Source organism: Miniopterus schreibersii (genome assembly GCF_964146895.1).
Source record: "Miniopterus schreibersii genome assembly, chromosome: 2".
Lineage (NCBI taxonomy): Eukaryota > Metazoa > Chordata > Mammalia > Chiroptera > Miniopteridae > Miniopterus > Miniopterus schreibersii.
Window position 1 is genome coordinate 142,521,988 of NC_138102.1, and position 19,310 is coordinate 142,541,297.

Genomic DNA, 19,310 nt, shown 5'->3' on the forward strand with positions numbered 1-19,310 from the left:
GCCCCGAGGAAGTAGAAGGAAGGAAATAATAAAAATCAGAGCAGAGATTAATGACACAGAGACTAAAAAACAATACAAAAAAAAATCAATGAAACCAAGGGCTGGTTCTTTGAAAAGGTAAATAAGATTGATGCACCTTTAGCCAGACTCACTAAGAAACAAAGAGAGAGGACCCAAATAAATAAAATCAGAAATGAAAGAGGCGATATAACAACTGACCCAACAGAAATACAAAGGATTGTAAGAAAATATTATGAGCAACTATATGCCAACAAATTGGACAACATGGGGGAAATGGACAAATTCCTAGAAGCATACAACCTTCCAAAGCTGAATCAAGAAGAGGCAGAAAACCTGAATAGGCTGATAACAACTAATGAAATTGAAGCAGTAATCAAAAAACTCCCAGCAAACAAAATTCCTGGACCAGATGGATTTACAGGCGAGTTTTACCAAACATTCAAAGAATTAACACCTATTCTATTCAAACTATTCCAGAAAATTCAAGAGGAGAGAAAACTCCCAAACTCTTTTTATGAGGCCAGCATCATCCTAATCCCAAAACCAGATAAAGATACTACAAAGAAAGAAAATTACAGGCCAATATCCCTGATGAACATAGATACTAAAATTGTCACTAAAATACTAGCAAACCGGATCCAGCAATACATTAAAAAGATCATACATCATGACCAAGTGGGGTTTATTCTGGGGATGGCAAGGCTGGTACAACATCTGCAAATCAATAAATGTGATACATCACATAAACAAAATGAGGGACAAAAATCATATGATCATATCAATAGACGCAGAAAAAGCATTAGACAAAATCCAGCACCCATTTCTGATAAAAACTCTCAGCAAAGTGGGAATAGAGGGATCATACCTCAATATAATAAAGGCCACATATGACAGACCTACAGCCATCATCATAGTCAAAAGGCAAAAACTAAAACCATTTCCATTAAAAACTGGAACAAGACAGGGATGTCCACTTTCACCACTCTTATTCAACATAGTACTGGAAGTCCTTGCCATAGCCATCAGACAGGAAGAAAACATAAAAGGTATCCAAATTGGAAAGGAGGAGGTAAAACTGTCATTATTTGCAGATGACATGATACTGTACATAGAAAACCCTAAAGACTCCATCAAAGTACTACTAGATTTGATAAACAAATTTGGCAAGGTAGCTGGATACAAAATCAACATCCGGAAATCAATGGCATTCTTATACACCAACAATGAACTTTCAGAGAGAGAAACTAAAAAAGCAATACCATTTACCATTGCAACTAAAAAAATAAGATACCTAGGAATAAACTTAACCAAGGATGTAAAAGACCTGTACTTGGAAAACTATGTGACACTGAAAAAAGAAATAGAGGAAAATTTAAACAAGTGGAAGAATATACCATGCCCATGGATTGGAAGAATTAATATCATTAAAATGTCCATACTACCCAAAGCAATTTATAAATTTAATGCAATTCCTATGAAAATACCAACAGCATATTTCACAGACCTAGAACAAACATTTTGAAAATTTATATGGAACCAAAAAAGACCCTGAATAGCTGCAGCCACCTTGAGAAAAAAGAACGGAGTGGGAGGGATCACATTACCAGACTTCAAACTGTATTACAAAGCCACTGTAATCAAAATGGCTTGGTATTGGTACAATAGGCATATAGATCAATGGAACAGAACAGGGACCTCAGAAATAGACCCACGCCATTATGGTCAGTTAATATTTGACAAAGGAGGCAAGAGTATCCAATGGAGTAAAGACAGTCTTGTCAATAAGCGGTGCTGGGAAAATTGGACAGATACATGCAAAAGAATGAAACTAGACCACCAACTTTCACCATACACAAAAATAAACTCAAAATAGATAAAAGACTTAAACGTAAGTCGCGAAACCATAAAAATCCTGGAAGAAAACATAAGCAGTAAAGTTACAGACATCCCACGTTGTGGAATTTTCACTAATACATCTGCTAGGGCAAGAGAAACAAAAGAAAAAATAAACGTATGGAACTACATCAAACTAAAAGGCTTCTGCACAGCAAAAGAAAACAGCCTCAAAATACAAAGGAAACCCACAGTCTGACAAAACGTATTTGCCAAGGATGTATCTGATAAGGGGCTAATTTCCAAAGTGTACAAAGAACTCACATTACTCAGTAAGAGGAAGACAAACAACCCAATTAAGAAATGGGCAAAGACTTAAATAGACACTTCTCCAAAGAGGACATAAGGATGGTCAAGAGACACATGAGAAAATGCTCAACGTCGCTAATCATCAGAGAGATACAAATTAAAACCACAATGAGGTATCACTTCACACCTGTCAGAATGGCTGCCATCAACAAATCAACAAACGACATGTGCTGGCGAGGGTGTGGAGAAAGGGGAACCCTAGTACACTGCTGATGGGAATGCAAACTGGTGCAACCACTATGGAAAACAGTATGGAGGTTCCTCAAAAAATCAGAAATGGAACTGCCTTTTGACCCAGTGATTCCACTCCTAGGAATGTATCCTAAGAATCCTGAAACATTCATCAGAAAGAATACATGTACCCCGATGTTCATAGCAGCACAGTTTACAATAGCTAAGATCTGAAAACAGCCCAAGTGCCCATCAGCAGATGAGTGGATAAAAAAGCTGTGGGACATTTACACCATGGAATACTACGCAGTTGTAAAGAAGAATCTCGTACCCTTTGGGACAGTATGGATGGACCTGGAGAATATTATGCTAAGTGAAATAAGCCAGGTAGCAAAAGACAAATATCACATGATCTCGCTTATACGTGGAATCTAAAAAACTTAAAAAACTGATGAACAGAATAGATTCAATGACATGAAAGCATAGATGAGACTGACGAATGTCAGAGGGATGGAGGAGGGCGGGTGGGTGGAGGTGGAGAGAGTAACCAAAGAATTTATATGCATATATGCACAACCCAAGGACACAGACAATGGTGGGGAGAGGGACTGGGGAGAGGGATGGGACAGGGTGGAATGGGTCATTGGGGAGAAAAAGGGACATCTGTAATATTTTAAACAAAAATTAAAAAAAAAAAATCTACCAAAACATTTAGCTTCAGGGTTTGATACAATCAAAGCAATGATGGAAAAAGGAAATTTAAGTGTTTTTTTCTTGAAAATAAGTTTTTAAAAAAATGTTTTTATTGATTTCAGAGAAAGGGAGGATAGAAACATCAATGATGAGTTACTGATTGGCTGCCTCCAGCATGCCCCCTACTGGGGATCGAGCCTGCAACCTGGGCATGTGCCCAGATCAGGAATTGAACCAAGATCTCCTGGATCATAGGTCGATGCTCAACTGCTGAGCCCTGCCGGTTGGGCTTGAAAACAAATTTTAAAAGCCCATGATTTACCTACTCAAGTCAGACCATAATCTGCCCAATGAAAGCAAAATCCTTAAACTGCACACTGCCCTATAATTTTTTTCTCCTTCAGTAACTGCTTCTCAAAGAAGAATAACTTAAGAAAACCCCAGAATCATAAAGCTGAATCTTACAGCTCTCTGACCTCACCTCACAGATGCAGTATCACGTATCTTGCCCCTGCCCCTTTCCCCAAACAAAACAAAACTGCTGATAACAGAATAGTAATAGAACTATCGAGGGGGCAACATATAAAATTATTGAAAAGTAAACACAAACACAGTCATTAGACATAAACCACTGAGAAAAGGAAACCAGTACTGCTTTTAAATAATTTTATTTGTTCTAATTTTTGTTATTTTAATTTCCCATAGCACCTTGGCAATGTTGAAAACAAAAATACAAATACAGGATGTACTCATTTTAACATAATATTGCATGAGTATGTGTCACACCATTTTTTGGGGGGTGGGGCGGAGGGAGGGACGGACAGTTTTGACAATAGGAACAAACCTAAGCAATGGACAAAATAGAAGCCAGATAACTGGTTCTGATCCCCCCCAACCTGAACATTAGGAGATGTCACTCAAGGGACACCTGTATCAGGAGAAAAACAACCACCAATGTGGATGTTTCTTTATACTATATGCTAATCAGTTTTGTGCTGCAAAACTGAAAATAAAACCATTTTATTTTATACATAGACTGTTGGTATCTGAGTCTGTACTTTTAGGAACCGTCTACTCAGCAACTCATGAAACGTTCTCAACTTAAAAACAACAACCACCTTTAAATTATTTAATAATCAGGTGAATTTTGAAAGAATTTTCTCTCAACTTCTTAAAATGTCTTCATTCAGCTAATGAAAACTGAAATGTTTATGCGTCTTCTTGGAAGCTCAGACAAGCTAAATTAGCATACACCAAAAACCTAAAGTTAAATTTTATAGCCACCAAATTGCAAGTAAATAGAAAAAAACACCATCATATAATCAAGAATTTTAAAAAATCCTTCAAAAGGAATATACTGTCCTCTCTTGCATTTTCTCTCTTCCGGAAAAAAAAAAATTTTTTTTAAATATGGTTAACATATATGGCCAACACAAATATCAGACACTTAACCCGTGTGTTCAACTGCATCAAAGTTAAACCAGTGGACATTAAAGCCAAGAAACTAAATATTTAGGCCATAACTAAGGAAACTAAAGAAAGTATTTAGTAACTTTTTAAAGTACTATTTTCTGCTCCAGCAGATGCTAATACTCCATCATTAAGCCTTTTGCAAAGCAAACATGATTATTTAAAAAGAAAGGAATGTGAAACAATATTCAAGCTACCTTAATTTTAGGAACCAAAAATAAATAAAAGACGCTGCATGTCATTTGATCACATGCATTTTGAGCACGTAAGATGACAATAAACTGTATCAATGAAAGATTTTATCTTCTTCCAAAATCCAGTTGAAAAAAATTTAAATGGATCACTCTTTTGAATGCCAGTGTCTATACTTGCAAAAATGAAGTTACTCAGATTAGAGACAGGCCCTAGATAGCATGAAAACCTTAAATATCAGGATAAAAAATAGAGACAGGTTTTGCAATATCTCTAACACCTTCTCTATGAAGTGCAAGGTGGTGGACTTGTGTGACTCTTTTTCTCTTCATGCAGTAACAACTATGGCAGATCACTGTACCATACACTCAGTTATCATTTTGTATCTACTTTTAGCTTTCAACAGCCCAAGCAAGTGTTAAGCCATAAGGATGAAGAAAAAAAATATTGACATTTAAAGTCCTCTTTCTAAAGAACCAAACAGCCCTGGCCAGTGTGGCTCAGCTGGTTGGAGCGTCATCCCGTACGTGGAAAGGCAGCAGGTGCAACTCCCAGTCGGGGCGTGTACGGGAGGCAACTGATCGATGTTTCTCTCTCTTGCCACCCTCTCTCTATGAAAAAACATATCCTCGAGTGAGGATTAAAAAAAGAACCAAATAAATAGTTGAGCTATAATGAATGTTCAACTCTCCTCAGTTAGAGTAATGCTGGGGGGGGGGGGGGGAAGCCAACAGTTTTACACAACTCATAGGCATCATTTAGATACAAACCTTAAATCTGCTGTAATAAAATAAATGCTAAATACATACTGTGAATATATATATATTATATATACACACACACACATTTATTCTTCCCTATACATCCCATCAAAATGGGAATTATTCATTGTAATGAGGCAAATTAAGTTAAAACAATATATTGTATAAGAAAAATTTAAAGGTCACATCTTTAAATTAAATTTCTATTTTCAATTACATTTTGGGAAAAAGCAAGAACATGCTTTCTTTGAAAAGAAGCCTCTTTTCTTGTGTTTCAATTAGAATACTTAGTTTTTAAAAGTTGGAGTAAGTCACACAAGCATACAAATAATACAAGCCCACTTCTGTGACACATTGTAAAAAAAAGTAATGTTTCAAGTGCAATAATTACGTTTATAACCCTTGCCAAGTGATTTTTATAAAAAGTTTATTCTCTTAAATCCAATGCATTCACAGAGTGTTAACACTTTAAATGTTTATCATTTCCACCAACTGCAGCATTATCTAAGTAAACCAAAATAAGCACTTTTATCATAGATATACTCAATGATTATTAATACTTTTTTAAAAAAAGAACCTAAGTTTCCCCCAAATTTCAGCACAGGTAGTTTAATTGTATGTTTCATTTGTAGATGATTTAAAAAAATAGTGTGTAGAAATGATTCTCCTTACTTAAATGTATTATATCATGTTATCAACCCACCAAATCAAAAGCAATCGCCAAGCTGAATAAGTTACAAAGAAATAACAACTCTGGCTTGTACAGAAATGTGCAGTGTTTTCAAAGCTCTAAACAGTTACCTACTAATACAAATCTCCACAGCTTAACTTAGATTGGAAGATGAGTTTCACAGTAATGTAATTTTAACCTCCATTTACATTCATTTTATATATTACTAAGATGTTTACTCTATGTCACAATGGTGCTTTCCAGTGTTCACAATTTACAGTTTCAATTTGTACATGTCATTCACTAACATAAGGGACAGTTATTACTACTACAAACTATCCCCCCAAAAAAACCCAAATACCCCACCTCACATGACTTAAAACAGATTAATGCAACATGATTTTTAATATTTTAGCCATTTTCTAAACACCAGCATGTAAACTTGCCTATTTAATATGAGAGCTACAACTTTATTCACTGAGAGATCATGTATTAATTTTCTTCAACTATCTTTCTCACCTTAACTCAAAAATCCCCTGACTTGCTGGCTCTGTTTCTGTGAATTCCAAACTGTGGGGGGTTTTTTTGGAGAAAGGGAAAGCAGGTTATGATAAATACACTGTAAACAGAAAAAGTTTTCCCCAAATTAAGCCTTAAAAAAAAATTCTTTTTACTTCTACACTATTTAACACTTTAAGAGTCAATTACAATGTTTCATCTTTAACACTAACACAAATAAATTACTGTAGGTTAAGTCTGCCCTACCATTTTGGGACCTAAACTTCTACATACATGAACAGAAGAGTAAAATACTTGACTGTTCAGTTCAGAAATTTAGAACAGTTATATGATTTGACTAGACTGGTCAAGGCAGTTAGAAACATACAATTATGTAGGTGGTTGGTTATTTTGCTTCTGGGGGTTGGTAGTCAAAGAACAGAGAGTAACAAATGAAATAACACACAAAAAATTATTTCCTATTTTAGTGGTGGGGGGGGATCACAGGCCAGTGTAAACGTCTGAAGACAAATTTTACCTACCTCCTCAGATCTAAGACATATTTTTCAATTATCTGAATAACCCCCATTCTTTCCTTGAGTATCAAACTGATTGGTAGTCACATCTCCAAGTACAATCAGAGTTTAAAAGCTTGTTGAATGAAATATTAGTAAGGTCAAAAAGAGACTACATATCAAACTGGAAAAAAATCTCAAGTATGTATTACATTCAGTTTTCAAATCATTTACTAACATGACAACAGATTTGGCTTCAATCACTCTTGCGCGCGCACACACACACACACACACACACACACACACACACACACACACACACCAGGCACCCCAGCCACTGATCTGCTTTGCAACACAAGGCCATATAGGCAGAGATGGCATTCTCCAAGCCAAACTTTAAATAGATTAAAAAAAGTAATTTCTAATTTTACAGAAATGCTTCTTCAAAAAATATTTTCTCTCACTCCCTCATCTCCTATACTGAAGGATGTGTACTGTTTTTCCCCAAGCTAAATCTGAACCCTCAAAATTGATTCCAGGCAGATCTCTGCAAATTAAAATCAAAAACAAAAATAGAAAAATTATATTTTTATATATGTATACATATATATATATATTTATACTGATTGGAATCCTCCAGCATTTTAAAATCACTTTAGAGATGATTTTGGGATTCTACTGCTCACAACTCCAAAATCCATAATGATTTAAGGATATACTTTCTCCTGTTTCCTTCCTGGTTACCCTCTCCCCTCCAAAACAGTTCAATATAGCCACGGCTCAAGTTTAATGGGAAGAGAGAGGAGTTTTTGAATAGTTTGTGTTTGTTTTACTTTGGTGATCTGGGTGGCACATATTGTTCTTTGCCGTTACGTCGAGTCACTCCCTGAGGTATAGCCCTGTGGCCAAACTGGCGTCTCTGTTCCCTGATTTTTCCAGCTGCTCCCCTGGGAATGGTATTGCCTCGGAAGCCAGAATAATCCTTACTAGCCCTTGCTTCTGGCTTCTCATGTGGTTTCTCAATGGATTTCTCAGGAGCTCCATTCTCTTCATTTTTGGTGGGAGACACTACATTGGAACGAAGTTCTCGTAGTGGCTGCACAGGAACTGGAGATGGCTCTTTAGGCGGCTTCTGGCACACTTCAGCATAACTTAGCTTTCGGGGTTCCTTTGAAGTGAAGAAAAACAAAAATAAATTATGGCGCACATTCTCTAAGTAATAAAGTACAAAAAGGACAGTATTAACAAGAAAATAAATTACTTTCTAAGAAAGGATAAAGGCACTCTCTTATACAATGCTATTAAAGTGTATCAGTACAATCTTTTTAAAAAAATTTTTATTTATAGAGAGAGTGAGAGGGGGAGGGGGGAGAGAGAGAGAAAAAAAAACATTGATTTGTTGTTCCGCTTATTTCTGCATTCACTGGTTGCTTCTTATATGTGCCCTGTCCAGGGATTGAGCCTGCAACCTTGGTGTATCGGGACGATACTCTAACTAACTGAGCTACCTGGTCAGGGCCAGCACAATCTTTTAAAAAAAGTACTTTTGTCGCCCTGGCTGGGTGGCACTGTCGGTTGTAGTGTTGTCCTGTACACCAAAAGGCTGCAGGTTTGAATCCTCATCAGGGCACATACCTAGGTTGTGAGTTCAATCCCCCATTAGGGCATGTATGGGAGGCCACCGATCGATGTTTCTCTCTTACATCAATGTCTCCCCTTCACCTCCAAATCAATAAACACATCCTAGAGTGAGCATAAAAAAAGAAAGCCCTGTCTAGTTTGGCTCAGTGGTTAGAGCATTGGCCTGCGGACTGAAGGGTCCTGGGCTCAATTCCAGCCAAGGGCATGAACCTCAGTTGCAGGCTTGATCCCTGGCCCTGGTCAGGGAGCATGCAGGAGGCAACCAATCGGTGTGTCTCTCTCACATCGATGTCTGTCTCCCCTACTCCCTCTCCACTCTCTCTGAAAAGCAATGGAAAAAATATCCTAGGGTGAGGTTTAAAAAAAAATTTTTTTTAAATAAAAAAAAAGAAAAAAGTATGTACGTTTGTTGAAAATAATAAAAACTGTTGCAATTTATATATGAAACAATAATTTCACTTCAGGAATTTATCTGAAGGATTTTCATGTTAGCATTGTTTATAGTAATGAAAAAAACCTGGAAACAACCTAAATGTCTAACAAGGACAGATTAAATTAATAATGGTCCATCCATATGATGAGATAAAATGGATTCACTCTCTTCCCTACCTAGCTACAAAGAACCCTGAGAGAGATTCTAAGAATCTCTGCAGAGCAGTTGGAAACCAATCACACATTAATAGAAGACTAATTAAAAGTCATAATTATTTCATCTGAAAAAGTAGGCCAACAGAGGTGTTGTGAAAATAGGATGAAGCATGTAAAAAGTCTTTAACAGTTTAACAGTGTTCTTAGCACATAGTAGGTATTCAATATTTGGTAGCTGCTACTCTATTATTATCTTTTTAAAAATGTTTTTATTGATTTCAGAGAAAAAGGGAGAGGGAGAGATAGAAACATCAGTTGGCTGCCTCCTGCATGCCCCCTACTGGGGACTGAGCCTCCAACTCTGGCATGTGCCCTGACGGGAATAGAATTGGCAACCTCCTGGTGCATGGGTCAATGCTTAATCAAATGGGCCATATCAGCTGGGCTTAATACTATCTTATTAAAGCACAAGATAAAATGTTCTTTTTAAAAAAAAAGTTATTGATTTCAGAGAGAGAGAAAGGGAAAGAAAGAGACACAGAGAAACACTGATGTGTTGTTCCACTTATTTATGCATTCACTCATTCACTGGTTGATCCCTGTATGTGCCCTGACTGAAGGTCAAACCTGAAATCTTGGCATTATCAGGACAATGCTCTAACCAATTAAGCTACCAGGCCAGGGATAAAATGTTCTTAACCTAGAGACAAGGAAAAGCTGCACCAAAATCCTACTAGTTATATATAAATAAATGAAAGGCCTGGCTGGTCTGGCTCAGATAGCTGAGCATCCTCCTGTGCACCAAGAGGTTGCCAGTTCAATTCCTGGTCAGGGCACATGCCTGGGTTACAGGACTGATCCCCAGTAAAATCAATCAATCAAAATAATAGATTATAGAAAAATTCTGTATCGTGTCCCCCCTCCCCCTGGCTTTTCTGTATTTTCCTAATTATAAAAATGATGATTCTGGCCCAGCTGGCATGGTTCAGTGGCTGAGCATTGACCTATGAATCAGTAGGCATAGTTTGATTCTGGTCAGGGGACATGCCAGGGTTTTGGCTCAATCCCCAGTAGGGGGCGTGCAGGAGGCAGCCGATTGATGATTCTCTCTCATCATTGATGTTTCTATCTCCCTCTCCCTGAAATCCTCTCTGAAATCAATAAAAAACATATGTATATAAAAAAGATTCTGGAAATTGAATAAAAATGAGTCTTTGCTCATAGGTTCCACAGACTTGTTACATTCAAGAGGGCCAAAGCCTCTTTATACTAGCCCCAAAATGATACATACAACATAACATAGACAAGAAGCTTCACTTAACCATAATATGATTAGACAAAAAGCAATAAAAAGAAACAGAATGAAAAGTAACTTCTTCACTCCCTCAACATGACTAAAATTCCCCATTTCTTCAGTGACTTTAAGCTCCTTTAGCTTTTTTTGGATGCAGGAAACTCAATTTGGGTTATTTCCAAATGACTGCTATGACAAAGAGTTATGGGGGAAAACTCATTATTTAACCCATTATTTTTTTCTCATAAAAAATCCATCAAGCTACCTGTAGGGCCACAGTTACAGCTGCATTTATGTTACTATTACATGGTGAAGCAGTATTTGTCCTTGATGGCTTTGTAGGACTTGGGGAAGAAACTAATATGGTTGTCGGGTTGAGAACATCCTTCTGAACGGTAGATTCCTCTACTAGATCCTTTTCTTGCTGAGTTGTGCTAAGAAAAAAAGAGCTTGACATTAGACTTAGTACACAGAAACAGGTGAGCAAATATCAGAAAAAAAGTAATCTTAATGTGGAAGATCTTCTATATCGAAACCTGTACCTTAATGCAGGAGGCTCAGCTGTACACAGAGGACTGGTACTCATATTGAGTTTTTGGGCAACGGTGCAATCTGTCTGTTCATCCTCTGCAGGTACTGGGCAACTAACTTGTTTCAACTCTTCATTTTCCTTAAAATAAAGACATATTTTCAAAATTGTACTTAGAGTAAAATACAGCATGGGGAATGCAGTCAATAGGAAATGCGGTCAATAACTATGTATGGTGTCAGGTGGGTACTAGACTCATCAGGGGGATCACTTCATAAGTTATATAAATGTCTAACCACTATGCTGTACACCTGAAACTAATAAAAAATTAGACTTCTATAGATACTTCTCCAAATAAGAGATACAAATGGACAACAAGCATATATGAAAAGATGTTCAACATGACTAGACATTAGGGAAACGCAAATCAAAACCACAACGAGAATCCACTTCACACTCACTAGGATGGCTATAATCAGTAAGACAGGAAATAACAAAAGTTAGTTATGATATGGAGATACTGGAACCCTCATACATTGAGACTGGCAATGTAAAATGGTGCGGCCACTCGGCAAAATAGTGAGGCAGTTCCTCAAAAAGTTGTACTTAAGAGTTACCATAATTTACTCTTAGACAGATACCCAAAAGAAAACATTATGTCTGAAAAAACCTATACGAAAATGTTCATAGCAGCATTACTCATAACTGCCAAAAAAGTGAGAACAACCTAAATGTTCATCAACTGGTGAATGAATAAACAAAATGTGGGACAGCAGTCCCCTCCTACCAACAGGTGATACATTCCAAGAACCCCTTAAACTGGAGTGAGTACTGAACCCTACATATACTATGATTTCCCCTACACATATATACTTACGATAAAGTTTAACTTATAAATTAGGCCCAGTAATACATTAATAACAATAATAAAAAAACAGAACAATTACAACAATATACTGTAATAAAGATTTTGTGAATGTGGTATGTGTCTCTCTCTCAAAATATCTTATTGTACTGTACTTGCCATTTTACTTAAAGGAAACACTCTATAGCTTCTCTTTGGTGTATACAAATCACCAGCATCACTACACTTGTGCTTTAAGGAAAATAAGAGTTTCTTGAACACAAGCACTGTGATACAGTGACAGCTGACTAGATAATGGAGAGAAACTAAAGACCGGGTAGTGTATACAGACAGTGTGGATAAGCTAGACAAAGGGATGATTCACACTCCAGGCATGCTACACAGAACAGCATGCAATTTAGAACTTATGAACTGTTGCCTGCCTGGTGTGGCTCAGTTGGTTGGGCATCATCTGTGCACCGAGGGGGTTGCAAGTTCGGTTCCCAGTAAGGGCTGTGCAGGAGGCAGCCAATATGTGTTGCTATCACATCAATGTTTCTCTCCACCCCCCGCAATCAATTAAACAAATCTTTTAATAAAACTTATGAATTGTTTATTTCTGGAATTTTCCATTTAATATTTTTAAATTGTGGTTGCCGCGGGTAACTGAAACCACAGAAAGCGAAATTGTGGATAAAGGGGGGAACTACTGTATACTGACACAATAAAATGTTATTGCACAATGAAAGGAATAAAGGTACTAACACATGCCACAACAATGGATAAATCTGAGGACATCATGCCAAGTGAAATAAGCTAGCCACGAAAGACAAAATACTCTATATTTTACTTATATGAGGCAACCAGAATAGTCAGATTCATAGAGACAAAGCAGAATGATGGTTGTCAGGGGCTGAGGGAAGGGAGAATGGGATTTGCTGTTTAATGGTAGTGTTTTAGTTTTGTAAGATGAAACGAGTTCTGGAAATTGGTTGCACAACAATGTGAATGTCGGTAACACTACTGAACTGTACATACTTAACAATAGTTAAGATGGTAAATTTATGTTATTTGTATTTCACCACAATTAAAACAAGAAAAATAAATACAAAGATCAAAATTAGGAAAGCCAAAATAAGAAAACCAAGGTCCAATCTCAAATTAAAGAGTTCAAGAAAGAGGTGAAGAATTTATCAAAGAGGAATATAGGAAATTTTTCCTGCATGGAAGGTCTTAAGTTTCCAGATTTGAAATAAAGAGCCATAGCAAGGGACAGGTCATTGGAGAATGGGGAAACAAAACCATAGTTTCTGAAATGAATTTCTGGAAGCTAGATTATTTCCTAAGCAAACAACAACAACAACAACAAACCAAAAAAAAAAAAAACTTAAAAAAACACAAACCCATAAAGGAAACACTGCCAAATATAACCATATTAAAATTAAGAACTTGTTTTTACCCACAAATACTAAAGACTGAAAACAAACCATTAGTGATATACATAACTGACAAATTACTAGCCAGAACATTTTTTAAATTCCATGAATCTGTAACATAAGAGATAACCGAATTTAAAAATGTGCCAAATACTTGAAAGACTCCTTGTAAAAGAGGCTCAAATGGCCAACAAACATAACAAAGACAATTTAACCACAATAGCAATTAAAAAAAAAAAAAGCCCCATCACTCAGCAATCCCACTATGTATATACCCTAGAAATGTTCTTGCTCATATGAAGAGAAAGTTTGAACTTTCATAGTAGTATTGCTTATAATGGCAAACAGACAAAAAACCAAACAAAAAGCTCAAATGCCCATCAACACTAGAACGAATGTTGCATTTTTACAGTAGAATATTATAGGACACTGAAAAATAGTCACCTGTATCAACACTGATATATTTCATACAACACAGAAGGGAAGAAGTAATGGAAGAATACATATTGTATAATTCCATTTATGCAGTATTCAAAAACAAGCACACTCAACAATGTACTGCTTAGGTTAGCGGTTGGTATACCAAGGCCTGCTGGCCTAATCCAGCCTGTGACTTGTGTTGGTATGACCTACGAGCTAAGAATGGTAAGTTTTTAAAGGATTTAAAAACAAACAAAAATATGCAACAGCATGTGGTCCACAAAGCCTAAAATATTTACTATCTGGCTTTTTACAGAAAAAGTTTCCTAACCCAGAATGGTAAAACAATAAAGAAAAGCAAGAATATTATTATAGCAAAATCAGGATCATTTATCTCTCAGGAGGAGAAAAGGGAAGAATAGGAAGATCTGTAAACAGGAAGAGGAGAGACAGCACACTGCTAAGATACTGGTGTTTTCAGCCCACAATTGTGAGTTGGGGTTACAAAGGGAAGTATGCTTTGCTATTATTCTTCATTAAGAATTTATGTGTATCATACGTCACCAAATATGAGTAGCCATCAACTGTAAAACATACCACTACTTTCTACACTGCCACTTTAACTACAATAGCTTTTAATTAAAAGACAGCTTGATTTTCAAAGGTGAAAAATGTGAATATTAGAATTGACAAAATAACTACAATATTGTACTTTTCTTTAAAAACAAGACAATGAAGTACCTTCAAAATTGCAAGGGAAAAACAGCTCAAATGTCTATCAATAGTAGAATGAATTCTACTAGAGAATTCTACAGAGATAAGTTACTGATCAACTGTGAGAAAAGAAAAATATTTTCAGAATGCAAGATCTCTACAAGTTTATACTAAAAACCACTTATTCAGGAAGCTTGGGAAGACGTGACTCACCCTAATATGGGAAAGTAAAACAAGAGCAAGAAAAAGAGGGGATCTAAAAAGAGTAAGGAAAATTCTCAGGATGATGGTGAAGAGAAGTCCAAGAACATAGCTGTGCAGGAGGCCACTAAGAATATAAGAAAGGAGAAATAACAAAGGTATACTATGAGGCTGTTAAGAAAAAAATATGTAATACTGAGATGTAACTTACAATGATGGCATATCCTAGTCTAACTGGCAATGTTTTTAATTTTCTTAGTGATACTAAAATAATGGGGCATCTTATAATTGATGGTATCCTAGATATGATGAAGTAAAATCTACTGGGTGGATGAGAAGAGTGTGTTGCTTTAAGAGAGCTAAATCCTGCCTGGCCAGGCGTGGCTCAGCGGTTGAGCATCGACCTAGGATCCAGGCAATCGGGGTTCAATTCCCGGTCAGGGCACATGCCCGGGGTTGCGGGCTCAATCAATGACTCTCTCATCATTGATGTTTCTATCTTTCTCTCTCCCTCGCCTTTCCTCTCTCTGAAATCAATAAAGATATATTTTTTAAAAAAAATTCATTAAAGAAAAAAAAAGAGAGCTAAATCCTTAGCTTCCAGAATGTAAAGTTAATAGACAACATCCATAACTGACAAATAAAAAAACAGCAGTATAACCATGTTAATTAGAAATACAAGAATAAATGTCAGGAGAAAAAGCTAGAGTTGAAGGTGGTTGCAGGGCCCTATTTCCATTATAAGCCTAGATATACTGTGTATATGTACTATTAAAACAAAAATTGAATTAGAAAAAAAGGGCAGAAAATGAGAAAATTTTGTGGGGAATGAGAATTTCCTAAATGAAGAGGTCTACACTCAAAAATAATATAGGATGAGGTATCCCAACCTTTTAACATCCACTCTCCATTATTTGAAAGACTGAACTTAGAATTCTCATTTACATCATTGGTTAATTATAGGCACTTAAGTAGAAATGACATTTTTAAAAAAAATCCTCACCTGAGGATTTTTTTTGTTGTTTTCCCCCCCCATTTTCCACCACTTACTCATTATCAAAAATAGTTCAACTCTTCTTGCAAAATGAAACAAAATAGTACATACTGGACACATACATCACATTTTTCTTCCTATGGCTTTAGCCCACCCCCATCCCACCAAGAAACTAAAACTGAGGATATATTTTTTAATTGATTTTAGATAGAGAAGAAGAAAGGGAGGGGGAGAGAGAGAGAAAGAATGAGAGAAAGAAATATCGATCATTTGCTTCCCCTATAAGCCCTGACCAGGGATCGAACCTGCAACCTAGGTATATATCCTGACCAGGAATCGAACCAGCAACCTTTTGGTGTACGGGATGACACTCCAATGAACTGAGCCACCTGGCCACAGGACTATCATAAATCTTTTTATAATACACAAAGTATGCTGAAAACCCCATGAATAAAAACTATATTAGAAATACTTAAGAACAAATAAAAACCTAAATAATAACTTAAAACAGGCTAATACTATAGTCCCACAAAGTAGAAGATTGGGTGTTTCAGTGTTTACCTTCTCTTTGTAGACACCTTTAACAACATCAGACATCCTACTCTCCAAAACAAGTTCACCTGGCGTTCTTGATGAACTTCCAGGTAAAGGAGGAAAATTTGAGGCTAATAAGTCAAACTTTGGTGTTGGAGCCTTTGCTTCAGCTGTTGAAGGATGGGGTCTCTAAAAGACACAAATCGTAAAACAGGTCACATGGCTATCTCATTCTCTGATTCTGTACCACAAAAGCTGAAAGCTTCAAACAACAAACTCTACCCTAATGCACAGAATTGTTTCCCTATAAACTCTTGGCTTCTCATCTCAGTTGAGCTCTCATTAGTCTTTTTTTTTTTTTTTTTAACATGGAACGCTTCACAAATTTGCAAGTGATCCTTGCACAGGGCTATGCTATTCTTCTCTGTATTGTTCCGATTTTAGTGTATGTGCTGCCAAAGAGAACATGAGCTCTCATTAGTCTTGATCAATCCTCCTTACCTTTTGTCAGCTCCCTCTCCTGTTTCTTTTACCACACTCCTAAGCCTTCTAATCAATCTCCACTATTCTTTGCTTTCTAAATTAGCTATACCCCTTTCATAGCAAAAACCAAAAAACCATACCTCACGTCAATTTGCCATTGTCTTTTCTCCTTCCATATTGTCTCAAGAGAGAACAATATCCTTCCTTGAAAAATCTCATCTTTCCCTTTCACTCTACCACCCTCTATATCCTCTGACAAACTTCTCACTTGCTATACCTCCTCTACTTCCTCACCTCTAAGGCTGCTTTGACAAGTCACCAATGCCTTCCACAGTGCAAAAGCCTGGAGGACTTTGTTCCATGACCTCACCATAGCATTTGGCATGGTAAACATCTTTCTTTTGGAAGCTCATTTCTCCCTTAGCTTCTGTGCTACCCCTCTCTTGATTCTCAGGTATGGCAATCATGTGCTATTCTCTCCCTTTCTACTTCTTTTGATGGTTTTGGTTTCTGTACAGTCACTACTTCTCACTTTCCATACTCTCCCTGTGCAAGGATATCCTTTATCCATGTCTACAACTATCATTTATACACAAACAATCCTTAAAACAATCTTATTCACTTTTTGGTCACTTTTGGGCTGCACAACTTTGAAAATTTACCAAAAATTGTTGCATTGTACACTTTAAATACTTTCAGCCCAGATCTTCAGCTGAAACCCAGATATCCATATGCCTGCCTATCAGCCATCTCCACTCAGATTTTGCTTGGATACTTCAAACAACAAAATGAATAATCTCATTTATCAGCCCAAAGCCACCTATGCTTCCCAAGATTCCATCCTTGGCCCCTCTTTAAAAATTACCCCCTCTACAGAGAGTACCCTGCCATGATCTCATTTACTCTTATGACTTCAGTTACTATGAGTAAGCTTACAAATCCTAAATTTTATCTCTAGTTAACATCTCTCTCCTGCACAAGGGCACCCCCCCATCCCTGTCCTTCCTATTGGAAAACATCCCTGTCTCCTTTTTCTTCATCTCAATTTTCAGTCCTCAATCTAGGTATTTTCAACGTATGAAACAGATCTCAAACCTAATTCCTCTTATCCTCAATTGTTCAGGGCCACTTAAGGATGTGACTGCTACAATGTTATCCTTAGAAGTTGTTGCCTAAAGTCTCATGGCTGCCCAAAGTATAGAAAGCTATAAATGAAAACAACAACTCTGTTTTAAAGAGTTCATAGTTTGCCCTAAGGACTATTCTTTGTTTCAATGCAATACAGTTTCTTCTTTGAAAATGTGTATGTTTTCAATACTTATAAATGTGATATATATACCCTTATATGTATATGCATGACAATCAGTAAGCTATGTGTATACTACTTAGATATGTATATATTTCACTACTTACACATGTAAAATAAGCATTATATTACACATTTATGATATATCTGTAAATTCTAGGCAGGATTTTCTTGAGATCTCTTCCTACACCATTTTTATTCCTCAATACTTTTAGGCCCCAGTTAAGAGATGGTAAATAGTCACTATGAACAAACCACACACACACACAAATCAAAAAATAAATAATTTGAAGTGTTAAGATCATGTCTAGAACTATTAACATTTTTCTTTAAGTGATTTTATAGGATTAGTGGATATAAGAATCAATGGTAGGTAGAAAATTGCCTCTAAACAACAATAAATAGTATGAGTTTCTAACACCATCCAACAGAGCTTTAAAAATAAATGTCTTATCAGACTAGCAAAAAATCATATCCTGCCCTGATCAGTGTGGCTCAGTTGGTTGAGCAGAATCCTATACACTGAAAAGGTTACTGGTTTGATTCTTGGGCACATGCCCAGGTTGTGGGCTTGATTCCTGGTGCGGGGGCATGCAGGAGGCAAGCTGATCGATGTTACACTCTCACATAAATGTCTCTCTCTCTCCCTCTCCCTTTCTCTCTCTCTAAAAATCAATAAACTATTCTTCTTTTTTTTTTTTTTTAAATACTCTATAAGGCTATGGATAAATAGGAACTTTGTTTTGTTTGTTGGAATGAAAATCAGTACAACCCCTATAGAAAGCTACTTAGTAGCAACTTATTAAATTGTGACCCAGAAATCCCACTTCTAGAGATTCTCCTTCAGATATTATTGCACACATAGGAAATCACTGCACTGTTTGTAATAGCACTTTTGCATGATCAAAAGATTCAAATTGCTTAAATGTCCATTTAAACTTTTCATACCATACTTTCATATATTTGATTTTTAAACCATGTGAAAATATTAGGTATTCAAGTAATATTTTTATTTTTTATTTATTTATTTTTAATATGTCTTTATTGATTTCAGAGAGAGGAAAAGAGAGGGAGAGAGAGAGGTAGAAACATCAATGATGAGAGAGTCGTCATTGATAGGCTGCCTCCTGCAT

The 19,310-nt window shown here is 36.5% G+C and overlaps 1 protein-coding gene across 13 annotated transcripts in view; it reads right to left on the bottom strand.

Moving 5' to 3' along the window:
- Window positions 1–7,933: 7,933 nt before the first annotated feature.
- The window catches only part of LARP4 (La ribonucleoprotein 4), a 63,872-nt gene continuing 52,495 nt past the window's right edge, over window positions 7,934–19,310 (bottom strand). For 11 of the 13 annotated variants that reach the window (XM_081127087.1, XM_081127081.1, XM_081127090.1 and 8 more), the window contains 4 exons: window positions 16,416–16,577; window positions 11,259–11,386; window positions 10,982–11,150; window positions 7,934–8,361 (listed from right to left, as the gene is read on the bottom strand). In XM_081127087.1, the coding sequence (XP_080983213.1) occupies window positions 8,023–8,361; window positions 10,982–11,150; window positions 11,259–11,386; window positions 16,416–16,577 (798 nt within the window). In that variant the 3' untranslated portion in view covers window positions 7,934–8,022. The remainder of the gene's footprint in view (window positions 8,362–10,981; window positions 11,151–11,258; window positions 11,387–16,415; window positions 16,578–19,310) is intronic. The other 2 variants (XM_081127089.1, XM_081127088.1) reach the window with 1 other exon arrangement.